The sequence below is a fragment of the Mesocricetus auratus genome, unplaced genomic scaffold, assembly GCF_017639785.1.
Source record: "Mesocricetus auratus isolate SY011 unplaced genomic scaffold, BCM_Maur_2.0 Super-Scaffold_100707, whole genome shotgun sequence".
Taxonomy (NCBI): Eukaryota; Metazoa; Chordata; class Mammalia; order Rodentia; family Cricetidae; genus Mesocricetus; species Mesocricetus auratus.
Genome location: NW_024429269.1, coordinates 4875435 through 4889749, shown reverse-complemented (window position 1 = coordinate 4889749; position 14315 = coordinate 4875435). Strand labels below are relative to the sequence as shown.

The 14315-nt window shown below is 45.1% G+C and overlaps 1 protein-coding gene and 1 pseudogene across 4 annotated transcripts in view; one reads left to right on the top strand and one right to left on the bottom strand.

Moving 5' to 3' along the window:
* The window catches only part of Fam167a (family with sequence similarity 167 member A), a 33820-nt gene extending 29268 nt beyond the window's left edge, over nucleotides 1-4552 (top strand). For all 4 annotated transcript variants that reach the window (XM_013117203.3, XM_040740673.1, XM_040740672.1 and 1 more), the window contains one exon: nucleotides 356-4552. In XM_013117203.3, the coding sequence (XP_012972657.1) occupies nucleotides 356-619 (264 nt within the window). In that variant the 3' untranslated portion in view covers nucleotides 620-4552. The remainder of the gene's footprint in view (nucleotides 1-355) is intronic.
* Nucleotides 2727-3279, bottom strand: LOC121137853 (annotated as a pseudogene).
* Nucleotides 4553-14315: the final 9763 nt, after the last annotated feature.

Below are 14315 nucleotides of genomic sequence, written 5' to 3'. Positions count from 1 at the left end.
CTATGCTTCCGAATCTGATGACTGTTGCTCTTCACAGTCTCACTCCACCTGCACATCTACTGAACACCCAAGAATGGGCATGAGCTAGAGGTGACCTTAAGCCAGGACTGGCCTGGAGAAGGATTTAGACATAGTTGCTAGCCTGGCAGAAAGCTTCATTGAGCGATGGCACCTTCCTGTGCCACCGGAGTGTCCTTTCTCCCCTCTGACCTAGGAAATATGCCTGCTGCCAAATGGACCTGTCCATGATCCATGACATCAGTTAGGATTCCTATTAATGGGTGTCCTCAGCAGAGCTCACCGAGCTACAGTCCCCACATACCCGGCTAACTCCCATCTGGCCTTTCCCCTGCAGGCAGAGATGCGGCTCCAGGACCAGCAGCTGGCCAGGCAGCTCATGCGCCTCCGTGGAGACATCAACAAGCTGAAGATTGAGCAGACCTGCCGCCTGCACCGGAGGATGCTCAACGATGCTGCCTATGAGCTGGAGGAGCGAGATGAGCTGTCTGACCTCTTTTGCGAGTCCCCTCTGGCATCCTCCTTCAGTCTTTCCACACCACTCAAGCTCATTGGTGTCACCAAAATGAACATCAACTCCAGAAGGTTCTCTCTCTGCTGAGAGGCTTTGGGATGGAAGAGGGACCAGAGCCAAGGGTGAGACAGAGAGGGGGCTCAAACCAAGTTACCCAAAGTGGGTCTCCCTGGGACCATGCTGGGGAATGGAAGGCCCCAGGACCTGGTGGTCATATACCAGGGGCTTCAGCTTTGCATACCTGGCTCTTCATGTTCAATACCCAAAGAGTCTGCAGATGCTATATAAGACAGAGGTCTCAGCAGGATCCCCATGGCCTGCCTTCCTCTGTGGCCTACATTCCTGTGTCCTAGAATCACTGGTGCTATGGTGTTGGATCACAAAGGTGACCCCCCTCCAAGCTTGTTCCTATAGAAAGCTGTCCTCTGGAGAAGCTGGGAAGATTAGATATGTAAGACACACTCATCTCTCATGTACTGTTACTAACCTCTTAGTTCTAGCTCTAATTGCCCCAAGTAGGTGACTCAGCAGCCTGGGCAGGGATGTGCTAGGACAGGAAAACCTAAAGGGATAACAAGATGGTACATGGGGACACAGGCTTCTCTTTGACGGCCACCAGCATCCCTGGGAAGGAGCTCTGCCCTGATGCTTTGAACTTCAGCCTTGGTGCTACAAGGCCATGCTATTTCCAGCTTGCTCTGTTTTGACATATGATGCATTCACCTTGTGTAGCTTTGGAAGAGGAACCCAGAGGCCCTGCTGTCTCCCCTAGCTCCAGCTATAACCACGTTGGTTATTTTGCTGCCACTCACATCTCCTGGAGAATACCTACCAGACCACTGGTGATTAAATGAGGCAGACAGGACACAGATTTCCCCCAAGTGAATTCTACTGTAGGGGACATGACAGGGGCATTTCTGGTGGGACTTGATGATGTCACCACATCACCTTATCCTCATCACCAAAGACCCCAGAGAGTCCAGAAGCCCATCCTGAGCCTCTCTCAAGACTGTGCCTGACCAAAACAATGAATTTTAATTGACCATGGCTGTTAACAAATGTGTTGCTAACTCGTTAATACCCGTCTGGTTCTTGTCCAAATGGAGAGCCAGTTGAGTAAGCCACACAGAGTTTGGGGTTTAGTTTTAAGTGTTTTTTCCTTAGCAGCAAGCTTGTGATCAGCATATTGTTAAGCTGATTGGTTCAGGGAAGATCTAGTACAGCACATCTGGCCACGTGTAATCCTGTTAACACAACTTTCTCAGGCATAGGGTGTGTCTGGTGAAGCCTGTTCATTAGCAGAGGGGCAAAGTGAAGCCAGGAAATAGAATGGCTTCCCTCAAGTAACCTGGCTGCTTAGTGGCAGTAAAATATTAAGGTGTGAAATTATTGTGAGTCAGGCCTAGATGGATCTCCTGTCAGTGAACTTCAACTCCAAAAGATGGTCCTGATTTTCTGCCAAATCCTTAAGTTGCCAACTTCTCTCTCCCTCCCTTTCAGGCTCCACCTCTTCTCCCCACTTTGCAATTTGAAGTATTGGGAGAGGGAGAGAAGCATGATGCCTGGATGGTGGGCCCTTGGCACTTACCACCTGTCACAGTCCTGTAGTCTACACCGACTGTTCTCTGTATATATTGTTTCCTTTCCCTGGTAATCCCCATGGGCTGTGTTCATACAAGCCACAGCACACCCAGGGAGAGAGTGGAATGGGAAGGTATAACTGACTGGTCATGTATGACTGAATGGTCTCTTCCTTGTGATTTCAAAGAGCCAGGAAGTTTGTGGGTTTTTTGTTTGTTTGTTTGTTTTACCATAATCAAGTGAGTTTCGTTCCAAAGATAGCTCAACATATACAAATCAACAGATGTAACATAGTACACAAATTAAGCATACTATAAATCACATGATAATCTAAACAGATGCAGAAAATACCTTGACAAAGTTCAATGTCTCTTCATGACAAATATCCCAAGGATACTATGAAAAAAGGAAGCTATACCAGCACAACAAAGGATATATTAATCTATGACCAATGTATATTAAATGGGGGATTTAGAGGTACAAAAGATCCTTGATAGACAGAGCGAGAGCTTTACTGATTTCAAACTGTATCAAATGCACATATGAACAAAAAAGCACAGCCCACATACCAACAGCAATGATTTAACACCTTGACTGAGCTATCCATTTTAAGTTACACTTGATCACAAGGACGAGCAAGCCTCTGTGACAGTTCATCCTGTTCCGTAGAAGCAACACTTATACCAGCAGACCTGTCTGACCCTGTGGAGGCTTGCTGTTGAGATAAAGGCTAGTTTCATCTGCCATTTCCTGAAGCAGCATATCCACTTGGTTCTGTGGTGAAGCATCCAGTGTTTCAAACTGATGTTCAAATTTGTCCATTAAGGCTGAAACCTTTCCAAGATTCCTACATCTCAATGTAGCATCCATAGATTTAACTACACCTGCCATGGATTTTGTCACCTTGCCCATTGTTACTGCAATTTGAACTCGGCTGCCATATCATCAACCCTATCCCTCATTTTCAAGAAATTGATTGCTTGGTTTTGGTTTTTGTTACAGGTTGCATTTTCAGCATGCATTCTTGCAACTTCTGGATTGCCTTTCTGAATGGCCATTTTTGTCTTGGCCTTTTCAGCTTTTCCTTTATCACATTTCTTGGCATTCCTATTCAGTTCTTTCGCAGCAATCTGCAAGTTAAATAAGTGTTTCTCCATGTTCAACATGATCTCATGAGTTCATGGCCGGGGAAGTGAGGGAAGGGGTTGCTAACACTAGGAACAGGACAGGGGTGGCCGCAGGTAATGGGTCACCACCGGTCTCTAGAGCACATGGAAAGCGGTAGTTGTACCCAGCTTCTGGAGTTTCTAGCCCACTTCCTCATGTTTCTTTTTTAAAAGGTAGAACCAGGTAGCCAAGATTTCTTAAAAGCCCTAAAGTCCAGAGGCCTTGACCCCAGTCCCTTCCTTAGAGACTACACAAAACACTGCCAGGTCCCAAGAGGCCTCATCACCTCCTGCCTCCAGTCACTCACACACCACGTCATAGAAACACATCCCATATTCTAAAAACAATGCCAAGCTGGTTGTAAGAAATCAATCATTAGCCATGCATGGTAGTGCACATCTTTAATCCCAGCACTCAGGAGGTGGAGGAAGGAGGAGCAGGAATTAGAAGACTAACCTATGATACATAGTCAGTTCTCCAGGCCAGCCTGGGCTACCTGAGACCATGTCTCAAAAAGATAAAAAAGGAAAAAGACATCAGTCATTACAGAAGATGACAGACACCCTTAGCTTAGAGCAAAGCAAAGTGGTCAAATTAGATGTGGTCAGTAACTAAATATGTGGTTGAGCAGTCTGTGCTCAGCTAACCCAGCATCATCTTCCTATTTTTGTTCTCTGAGGGACTTGGTCCCAGGCATGGGTTTAAATGAGTTAGATGTCTCAGCTTAAGCTGTTCATCTCAAGTTCATCCTAAGAGAATCTTATTCTGTGATGAGAGGGAAGGTGGGGAGTGGGGGAGGGGAAGCCACTTTGTTTTCTTACATGCAGTTAGTATCTGTTAGCTCCCTGCCTTTCATGGTGAGCTCAAGCCATTAACTGTTCATTCTGCTTGAAGAATCCATGCAGAAATGTCTGTAGGTCAGTGGCAATATTAGCAGCCTTTCATAGTGTTTCCTGACTTACCATACTATACAGTCCTGTTTGCGATTTCATCATTAACCATCTCCATGCCCCCTCAACTCCCTGTGAGACACAAAATATCCACTGTGCTGCCACAAGGTCATGTCCAATGCCTCTGTGGGCTTCGTAGCAATCACAGAGCCCTAGAGAGCCTGGGCAGGCCTGGCTATAACCTGGCATCATCCAAGATCTACCCCTGTAGCAATACCAAGTGCTATTACATAACCAACAGATAATTTACAGTTTTATTTTTATGATTATTTGTTTCTATATTACTGTTAGAAAAAAATGAAATAAAAGTATTTCAAAAGAAGATATCCAAATAGAGACATGTATTTCCTTTTTGCTTATCATGGTTACAGCATATACAAGACCAGGACCATAATTGGATAGATGGATGGATGAATGGATGGATAGATGGATGGATGGTTTGAACAATGAGATGAAGATTTAGGGGCAGCGGAGGGACAGAGGCACTCACAGGTGCTGACCAGACTAAGGAATGTGAATGTCATCTCTCAGAAGTGATGTAGACCTTTGTTCAGAAGCCCAGCTGCAGCTCCACTATGCTGGGCCAACCTGAGTGTGCTCTGGGGGCTTTGTTCCCAGCTCAACCTGCAGCCTTCACATTCCAGACCCTGAGTCTCACTGGCCACTGGCCATCTGGGTACTGGGGAATATGGATTGACTCCACAACTTTCCAGCTTTTCAATGGAGGTGGAGGATTCCCCTCCTGTTCTTTTTCCACATCAGAACCCTGTTATCTGTGGTGCAGTTTCCTCCCTCCCTCCCTCCCTCCTTCCCTCCCTCCTTCCCTCCTTCCCTCCCTCCTTCCCTCCCTCCCTCCCTCCCTCCCTCCCTCCCTCTCACTCCTGGTCCTTTAGCTGTCCATGTGGAGGTAAGCTGTGCCACTTCTCACACTTATTTGGTCAAAAAAAAAAAAAAAGACCTAGGGCCAAACATGACCTCAGAGGGGTGGTGAAGTACACAAGTAACCACCTCACAGCCATGAATATCCAAGTAGTTACAGACGGGCCCTCAGCCCGGGAGCAGACCCAGAATCTTCCATCAGCTGCAGCCACAAAGACTCTTTAGTGAGAGGATTTGATGTGTGCTATGTCAGCCCCTGGCAGGCAGCAGGACAATGTGTTTGAGTGTGGGAAGAAAAGATAGGCAGCTCCAGCTAGTGTTAACTTCTCCGACGAGATTTAGTGTGTGTAACATCGCTAGGGCAGCTCACTACATGATACGCGAATCGGGAGGACACACAAACCTTTTGGCTGAAAGACACAAGCATGCTGCCAGCCTTTGTCTGCAGATGTGGTGCTGGGTTGTGCCTGCTGTGGTCCTTGGCTGTGCTTGATGGGACAGGAGCCAAGACTCTGTTCTTCTGGGAGATGGCTCAGGCACATTCTGTTTGGCCGCAGCAGGAGGCGCCTGCATGCCTGTCCGTCTCCCAGGAAAAGGCAGAGCCCGGCTCTTCTACTCAGAGCTAAGCTCCACAGGCAGCCCTCTCCAGAAGCCCCAGAAAACCCAAGATAGGGGGGACAGGTGGGGGAGGGGAGGCCAAAGAACAGGAGCAAGAAAATGCCAAAGGCAGGAGGGAGGGGGCGTTCTGATGATGCCAACTGACCCCAAGTTCAGACCACGAACTAGGCTTTCGTGTTTCCTGTGCCATCTCCCCCTCCCTCCTGTAAACAACGTTCTGGTCAATTCTGAGAGGAGGGCCTAGAGGCCTCAGCTTCCGAGTTTGAGGTTCAAGGGGCAGTTCTGAATAGCAGATCCAGACGTCTAGCAGGAGACCCCAGGCCTGTGGGTTCCACCAGTCAGAGAGAGAGGCTTCTCTGACACCGCTGTCCCTGTGAAGCAGCACCCCAGCTTCAGTCATTGACACCCTCAGCCCCTACCCATCCCCTTAACCCAGCCTTCAGCAGGTCATTTCCTCCTACCCTGCTCTTCAGGGGGCCCAATGGGGCTCACAGCATCTCCTCCCATCCTCTGGTCTCCCTGATCACAGCTACCCTGATCTCCACACCTGCCGGTCTCAGGGAGAAGAAGCTGAGGCCACCACCATAAAAATGTGCCAGGGCATCCAGGGACACAAATCGGTTTCTTTCAAGGAAATGACGTTTCTGTTTAAAAGAGAATGACTACTTTTATTTCTAGAAGACAGTGACTGTCTCTGAGGCTTGGAGTTACAGCGTGTAAAACTTCAGTCTTACATTGATTCCACTGGTTTGCTGGGACACAGCCATTATAACCATGTATGCTGTCGGCACCAGTGGATATATAAAGAGGCAGTTGGGGTATAACTCATAATCATTACCAGATTGAGAACCGACACTATTGGCCTATTAACAGTCAACCGGCGTGGAGCCAGTGATGAGGTGGAGTCTCCTGGCTTCTTCCCTAGCTCGTCCCTCTGGCTTCCCACCTCCACGTGTTTCTTGCTCAAACAGCAGCAGAGAGAGAAGGTCTGAGGAGACAAATCCACCAACAAATGGCTTTCAGACTGTGGGTCTGCTACCCATCTCAGTTAGGAAAGCCTAAGGTGCCCTCTGCTGGAGAAACGAGAGATATATTTGTATGTCCATTTTGCCAGTTTGGCAACGCCAATAGCTTTACTGGTTTCCTTAGCATCTTTGATTATTAGAACTTACTGTTTGTTGGAATAACCTATATTTTGATACTGTTCTACATGGACCAAGTATGAAATCTCCAACTAAAGTAATATGTCAAGATTAAAAATCTACAGTGTGTGTGTGTGTGTGTGTGTGTAGTGTGTTGGTGGTGTGTGTGTGTGTGTAGTGTGTTGGTGGTGTGTGTGTGTGTAGTGTGTGTGTGTGTAGTGTGTTGGTGGTGTGTGTGTAGTGTGTTGGTGGTGTGTGTGTGTGTAGTGTGTTGGTGGTGTGTGTGTGTGTGTGTGTGTGTGTGTGTGTGTGTGTATGTGTGTAGGGGTGGGCATCTACTCTAAAAGGATGGATGCAAACCTTTTTGTCTGCTGTTCACCTGCTTGCCTCTCGCCAAAAAACCAGCACTCTGTTGGAGTTTTCTTATGCTACAAGTTCCTCTGAGGGCCTGAGCTCAAATACCTAGCACCCAGACACACAAATGTCCTGAAGCATTCTAACACACACACACACACCCCACCACCACCACCACCACCACCAACAACAACAACAGAAACTCCATGTAAGTCACCTGAGTCAGGGGTACAGACAACTCCTTGATAATCTGCCTCAACCTATTAAGTAGGGAGATTGACTCTGGTACCCAAAACCCAAGTTCCAGGCAACCTTGAGATAAGTCAGACAGCTGAATGAAGCTGGAGAAAGTGATGTCAATCACTTTCTCAGCTCGTGGTAGAGATACCTAGTTACCTGGAGTGTGCATTGATGCTCTTCAAAACTGCAAAACTTTGGGCACATGTCCCATCCTGCCCATGGTGACAGTGGGGCAGTGGTACCTGGCATGCTGATCCAAGCCAGCTTGGACTGCAGTCACTTCTATTTAGTTTTTCTTTATGTTCCCCTCCTCTCCCCCAGATTACACTATTCAGGGTCACTGGGACCACTTTCATGGAGCAATTCACAAAACTGAAAGATCTTTGTGTGCTTTGGTGACCTGTAGTGTTTCCAGAACTCATTCCCATCCCAGACACCAGCACTTGCCCAATGCACTGTACGCTCAGCTCTGGCAACACACACCAGCCCAGTGGTGCTGATGCTGGTGGGAGTCTTGTCTTCTGGACAGACAGACAGACAGACTTAGAAAAGGATAAACTACCTCAAGGACATGGAACTTCTACCAGATTTGTTTGTAGCAAGTTTGGTGACATCCTTGACGGCTAATTTAGCAGCGGTCCCTTCAATTTCAACAATTAAAACAGTGTAAATGAAGAAAAATGAGGCCCAGCTGGATTCAGGCATGGTAGAAACTAAATGGAAACATGAGCTGTCTTGAAACAAATATACAAGAGGAATTCTCTTTTTGGGTTGGGCTTTTAAAAAATACATTTTATGGGGAAAGGAACTGGGGAGAGAGGACGAAGGGATGGGAAACTGTGATTGGAATGGCAAAAAATTAACATAAAATTGGCATTACAAATGGTTGTGAGTCACTGTGTGGGTGCTAAGAATCGAACACAGGTCCCATGGAAGAGCAGCTAGTGCTCTTAACCACTAATCTATTTCTCCAGCCCCTATTTTATTTAATTTTACGTGTATAAGTGTTTTGCCTGTATGTATGCAGGTGCCCCATGTGCATATCTGGTGCCCTTGGAGGTCAGAAGGGGACATCCGATGTGATGATCAGAGGAGTGCTTTGAAGTGTTAGGAGGGCTGGGAAGGAGGTGGCTCACTGTGTAAAAGTGCCTGCTGTCAAGAGCTATAGCCTGAGTTTGGCCCTGGCACTCAAATGGTGGATGGGGAGAACCAGTTCCTGTAAATTGTCTCTGATGCCCACTTGTGCTCCTTTGCGTGTGGACACACAGACACTCTGTCTCCCCCAAAGAAAGGATGTTGTGAAGATAACAAGACAGTGAAAGCAGGGTATCGAGCCACCTCCCCTCTATACTGAGTCAAGGAAAGTTTGTGGTGTGACTTCTGCGGTACAAAATGACACGAAATGCACAAACCCACGGGGAGAGGAGAGATATGAATCTAAGTTTTGACTTGCTTAAATGTGCATTTTTATTTTACTTGTAAAATGTTTTATTTCCTACTGGGGGACATACCATGGCACAGGTGTGGAGGTTACAGGACAATTTATGGAGTTCTCTCTTGCCAACATGTGGGTCCTGGGAGCTGAACTTGGGTCACCAGGCTCTGCAGGAGGGAAGTGCATTTACCCTCGGCCATCTCTCCAGCCCAGATATGTATCTTTACAATTATGGAAAGGTGCATAAAAGACTACAGTTTACCTAGGGAGGTGTGGGAACTGGGCAGATGGAAGGTCAAGGCATGTGTGACTTGTCACAGTGTCCTTTAGTTGGTGCTTTATTTCTATATAAACGTTTCCCAGAGATTCAAAGCTGCTTATGGAAAAGCAGAAATTACCCCATTCAAAGGTTGCATAACGACCACAGGAACCCTCTCTTTCTGATAGGGTTTGCTCTGCCCTGTCACTGGCCAGCATGAACCACCAGGGCAAACCATGCAAGCATTTCTTCCCACTGAACTGGCTCTCCCTGGAGGAACTCCCTCTTGTTCTTGGATACAGCTATACTGGAGCCATAACTCCTGGGTGACCTGTCTGTCCAGCTCCTTATCTAGATGGAAGAGGTAAAGGCACCTCCCTCAAGCCTCTCCGTGTTCCCATGACTGCTGCCTATGGCTGCTCACACAAAGGGGTGAGGGCAGCCATCGGGAGACAGATTTAACTACAAAGCAACTGCTTTGTGTTTCTCCTTGTCCCTTCCCTGCTGGACAGAATCAACTTGAGCTCATGACCATGCTCCCCATTCCCAACCTTAGGGCTGTCCTGCATAGACAGTGCCTGCCCTCAGACACACTGAGGGTTTTGTTTGTTTGTTTGCTTGCTTATCTTAATTTTGTAAACATGTATATTTGTTGTACAGTGACATTATTATTGATCAATTTTCTCCTTTGACAATTTCATATATATAATATTATCATATATATATGATAATATTCTGGTTGCTCTCTCCCCACCACCTTCTCTTGTCTCCTTTCCACTCCTAACAACACCCCCACCATCCCTACCAGTCCATTTCCCAGATTCATGACTTTTGGGTTGGCTTTACTGACTCTTTTAGCTTAACCAGCGTCATTTAGTTCATATTGGATTAGAACTAGCTATTGTGCCTGGTGGGATCATCATTAGTTACACAACTAAAGGCAATGTCCCTCTTCCTGAATCCATTGGTACACTGGCATTTTTGCTCAGCTACATCATGAATTTCGACCATCCTCACTTCCCATTTCTCTTTCCTGTTCTCTCACCATGCCTCCTGTTCCTTCCCTTCTTCTTCTCAAATAATCTTCCTTCTCTTTTCATGTCATTATGTGTGTACATGTGTGTAGATAGATAGATGTTAGTGGGATGGACAGATGGATGATAGTTGGATGGACAGATGGATGGATGATAGAAGATAGATGATAGTTGGATGGACAGATGAATGGATGGATGATAGGTGATAGATAGATGATAGTTGGATGGACAGATGGATGGATGGATGATAAATGATAGATAGACAGACAGATAGATGATAGTTGGATGGGTAGATAGATGATACATAGGTAATAGTTGGATGTATAGACAGATAACAGTTGTTTATATTGATAGTGACAGATGAATGGCAGAAAGGTAGGCACACTGGGTTTGAGGCCTTGCTCTGTGCTTACTAGTTTTATGGTCCAGGGGAAATAATTAATCCACCTACTTCTCAATGTGCTCACATATAGATAAGAACACCCTCCTTGCAGGATGAGTGTAGATAGTATGTGTGCTGGCTCCTGGAAGGGTGCTGGCCTGCACAGGAAGCAGGCTCAGTTCCCTTCCCTGAACTACTCACCACTTAAGACTTTCATAACAAGCACAGCTTTTCCTCCCATCTGTGGTTGTAGGGGGTTTTGTTCCAGAACATCCACAGGTACCAAAGTCTGAGGATGTTCATGGTCAGTATATATAGTGGTTCACACTACTATATAATCTGTGCATTATTTAAATCATGTCTAGATGAATTCGAATATGTAACTCAGTTGTCATAGGGGATGGCAAAGAAAAATGTTTAGATGTTCGGTTCAGACACAGGATTTTCCACCTTGAATATTTCTTAACTGCATTTGACAGAACCCAAGAATACAGAAACACAAACACAGGTTCTGCCCTCATTAAGCTACATTCTTGTGTGTGTGTGTGTGTGTGTGTGTGTGTGTGTGTTGATGAGGCACTTTTCAGTTTATTTTTAGAAATTAGAGACTCCTGCAGCCTGCCTTCAGAAACTCAGTGCCAGCTGGCTATATCATCACCAGTCACGAAGCCCTTTAAAAGGTCCCCTCCATCACAGACCACTCCCTCATTGTTTCTCCACTAAATTCCTACATGGATGCAATACTCAGTGCTCATGGATAAGCACTAGGGAAACCAGGAATGCTAAGCATGCAGCATTGTCTCTTCAATAGGAGAGATGTATAACCTGTTTTCTACCCAGAATGTTAGGAATGGGGGTAGTTAATAGCTAGGTGATCTGTAGGGCCAGACCACACCTGGCTCCCCCCGAAGCGCCCATAAGCAGGACTGGAGACAGTTAATAATCTAGGTGATCTCTACACTATATGACCTGCATTGTATGATATTCATAAAAATGGTTTTAATAGTAAAGTCTTTAGCCGGGCGTTGGTGGCTCACGCCTTTAATCCCAGCACTCGGGAGGCAGAGGCAGGCGGATCTCTGTGAGTTCGAGGCCAGCCTGGTCTACAAGAGCTAGTTCCAGGACAGCCTCCAAAGCCATAGAGAAACCCTGTCTCGAAAAACCAAAAAAAAAATAGTAAAGTCTTTAAAGAGAGTGAAGTAATAAAAAAAAGCAAGTCATGTAAAGAAGGGAAATAATCGGGGTGTCTGGATCCTGTATGGGATTTTGTTGACTTTGAATTCTTAAATGCTAATGTAAGAAAATAGCTGTTGAGAGATGGTGGATTATGGAAACTGCTAAATTAAACCAGCCTACATATTTAAAAAATATTTTTACTTCAAAATGGAAGTTGGAAAATATGTTGCATTGGGGAAGAAATTATGACTTTGTCTCCATAGGAAACAAAAAGTTATGGTTCTCTTCAAAATTAATGAAGATCAGATTTTACTGGGGAAAACCTGCTGAATATCTTGACTCCAGATACAAAAAAAGCAAGAACAACTAGAGGACATATGGTGTATATGCTTATCCCTCTACATGGGAACAGCTCTGGGAATGGATGAGATATGATAAATCTTGTTGGCTACAGAGTCGTCATGACATTGTTGCATGCCATTCTTTCATATGACATGGATACAGGTTTGGTTATATAGTCCAAATGGATTTAAAATGTTGACAGATGACTTTTTACCTACTCATAGAACAAAAAAAAATCATTGTTAACTGACTGGCGCACACCACAATTCCATATTTGTGTTAATGCATTTTCAGAAAAAAGGGACCAGACACGAATGAAGACAAGTAGCCCAGATGATCCAGCCTCTCAGAATGCCTCTGTTACAGTGTCCTCAAAATTCTACATCCATAACAACTTCAAAGCTGCTAGCTGAGATGGTCTGGCCTCACAGACTATCCAGCCATACTTTAAATAAGCTCTACATTTTCCCATCACACAGAGAGTAAACAAAAAATAACACAGCTAGCCCTCCCAGGACTTGATATGTGGTTTTCAAAGACTTCAGAGACCTACAGAATATGGCATCTAAGATGTTTTAATAACATAAGGATTTTCATGACAGTGAGATGCTCCTGCTCCTGGCAATACCAACTTACTTCAAAAAAGGATGATGGGCATCAAAGAACTTCCACATGGAGTTCGTTTTCATTGTGGCAAAGTTAGCCACTGGGCAGGAAACTGCCCTTGCTTCAACTGTGTATGCTGTCCAAATTGGACAAGCAGAACACAAAAGAAAGCAGCTGCCAAACTTTGCTAAGACAAGGTAGGGCAGCCCTTCAAAATTCCTGCTTCACAGAAAAGTCTGTCAGATTTTCTAGGCCTGTAGGCTGAAGTTAAATGTCACAACATTACAGAAGGACCTTAGGTGACAGATGTCTCTGTTGTTTCTATAGTTCTGAAAGTTGCTTGCTCTGCACTTCCTCTTTGCTCAGGTAATATTATGTCCTTCTTGGGTCTCCAATAGGGATTGAAGACTAGATAGTGTACAGTTTTCCTTGTTACCAAATTCATAAAAGAACTTAACATAAAAGGTATAAAGCTTATAAGGTTGCCGGGCTTTGGTGGCACACGCCTTTAATCCCAGCACTTGGGAGGCAGAGGCAGGCGGATCTCTGTGAGTTCAAGGCCAGCCTGGTCTACAGAGCGAGTTCCAGGACAGCCTCCAAAACAATACAGAGAAACCCTGTCTCGAAAAACAAAACAAAACAAAACAAAAAACTTATAAGGTTGAGAAACAGAAAGGCCTAAGTTATTTATATAAGAAGATGTTTTTAGGCTTAAAAATATTTTTTAGGGTGGTAATACAAGTTATTATAGAAAATTGTTTAGTTGTAAAACTTTGGACTCACTAAAATAGGATAGATAACACAGCACTTTCTCCGAATTTGGCAAATACACAAGGACTGGACATTGTGACTGTAATTCTTACTTGATAATTGTTCTTATTGTATAAGGTTTTACTACGTTAGAGTTAAACCTTTTTTTTTTTAAGACAAAAAGGGGGGAAATGTTGTGGGTTATTTGTACACTGCATGAAAGTATATTGCTATTGATTGGTGTAATAAGAAGCTGAATGGCCAACAGCTAGGCAGGAGGTATGGGTGGGAAATAGGAGGAAGAATCTAGGCATGTAGGAAAAGCCAGGAGACACAGAGAGAAAACAGGAGGTACAAGATGAAAGTGAGGTAATACCACATGCTAGAACATAATTAATATAAATGGGCTAATATACATTATAAGAGCTAGTTAGGAATAAGCCTAAACTAAATGCTTGCTGAGTTTTCATAATTAATAAGGAGTCTCCATGTCATTATTTGTGAGCTGGCAACCCAAAGGAAAATCTACATGGAGGTAGACAGTGGACATATGATAGGACTCCTTTTCCTAGTGGAAATGGCCTGCCACCTGCTGCAGAGGCAAGGCAGGAGGAGGAGCTTCAGGAAGTGCGAAGCTCAAGGGACAGGGCAGCTGAGTCCTTGGTGGCGGCTGGGCTGGGGAAGCTGCACATTCTAATATTTGGTCAGTCATACATATCTGGCTTTTTGCAACTTCTCTATGTTGCATGTTTTATACAGTTTCAGAAAACAACTAGAACAAACAAACCATCCCCAAACAAAAATTCAACCTTTAAACAACATCAGGTGCTGAATTAAACACTAGTTATCCCCAGAGAACTGGCTCCCA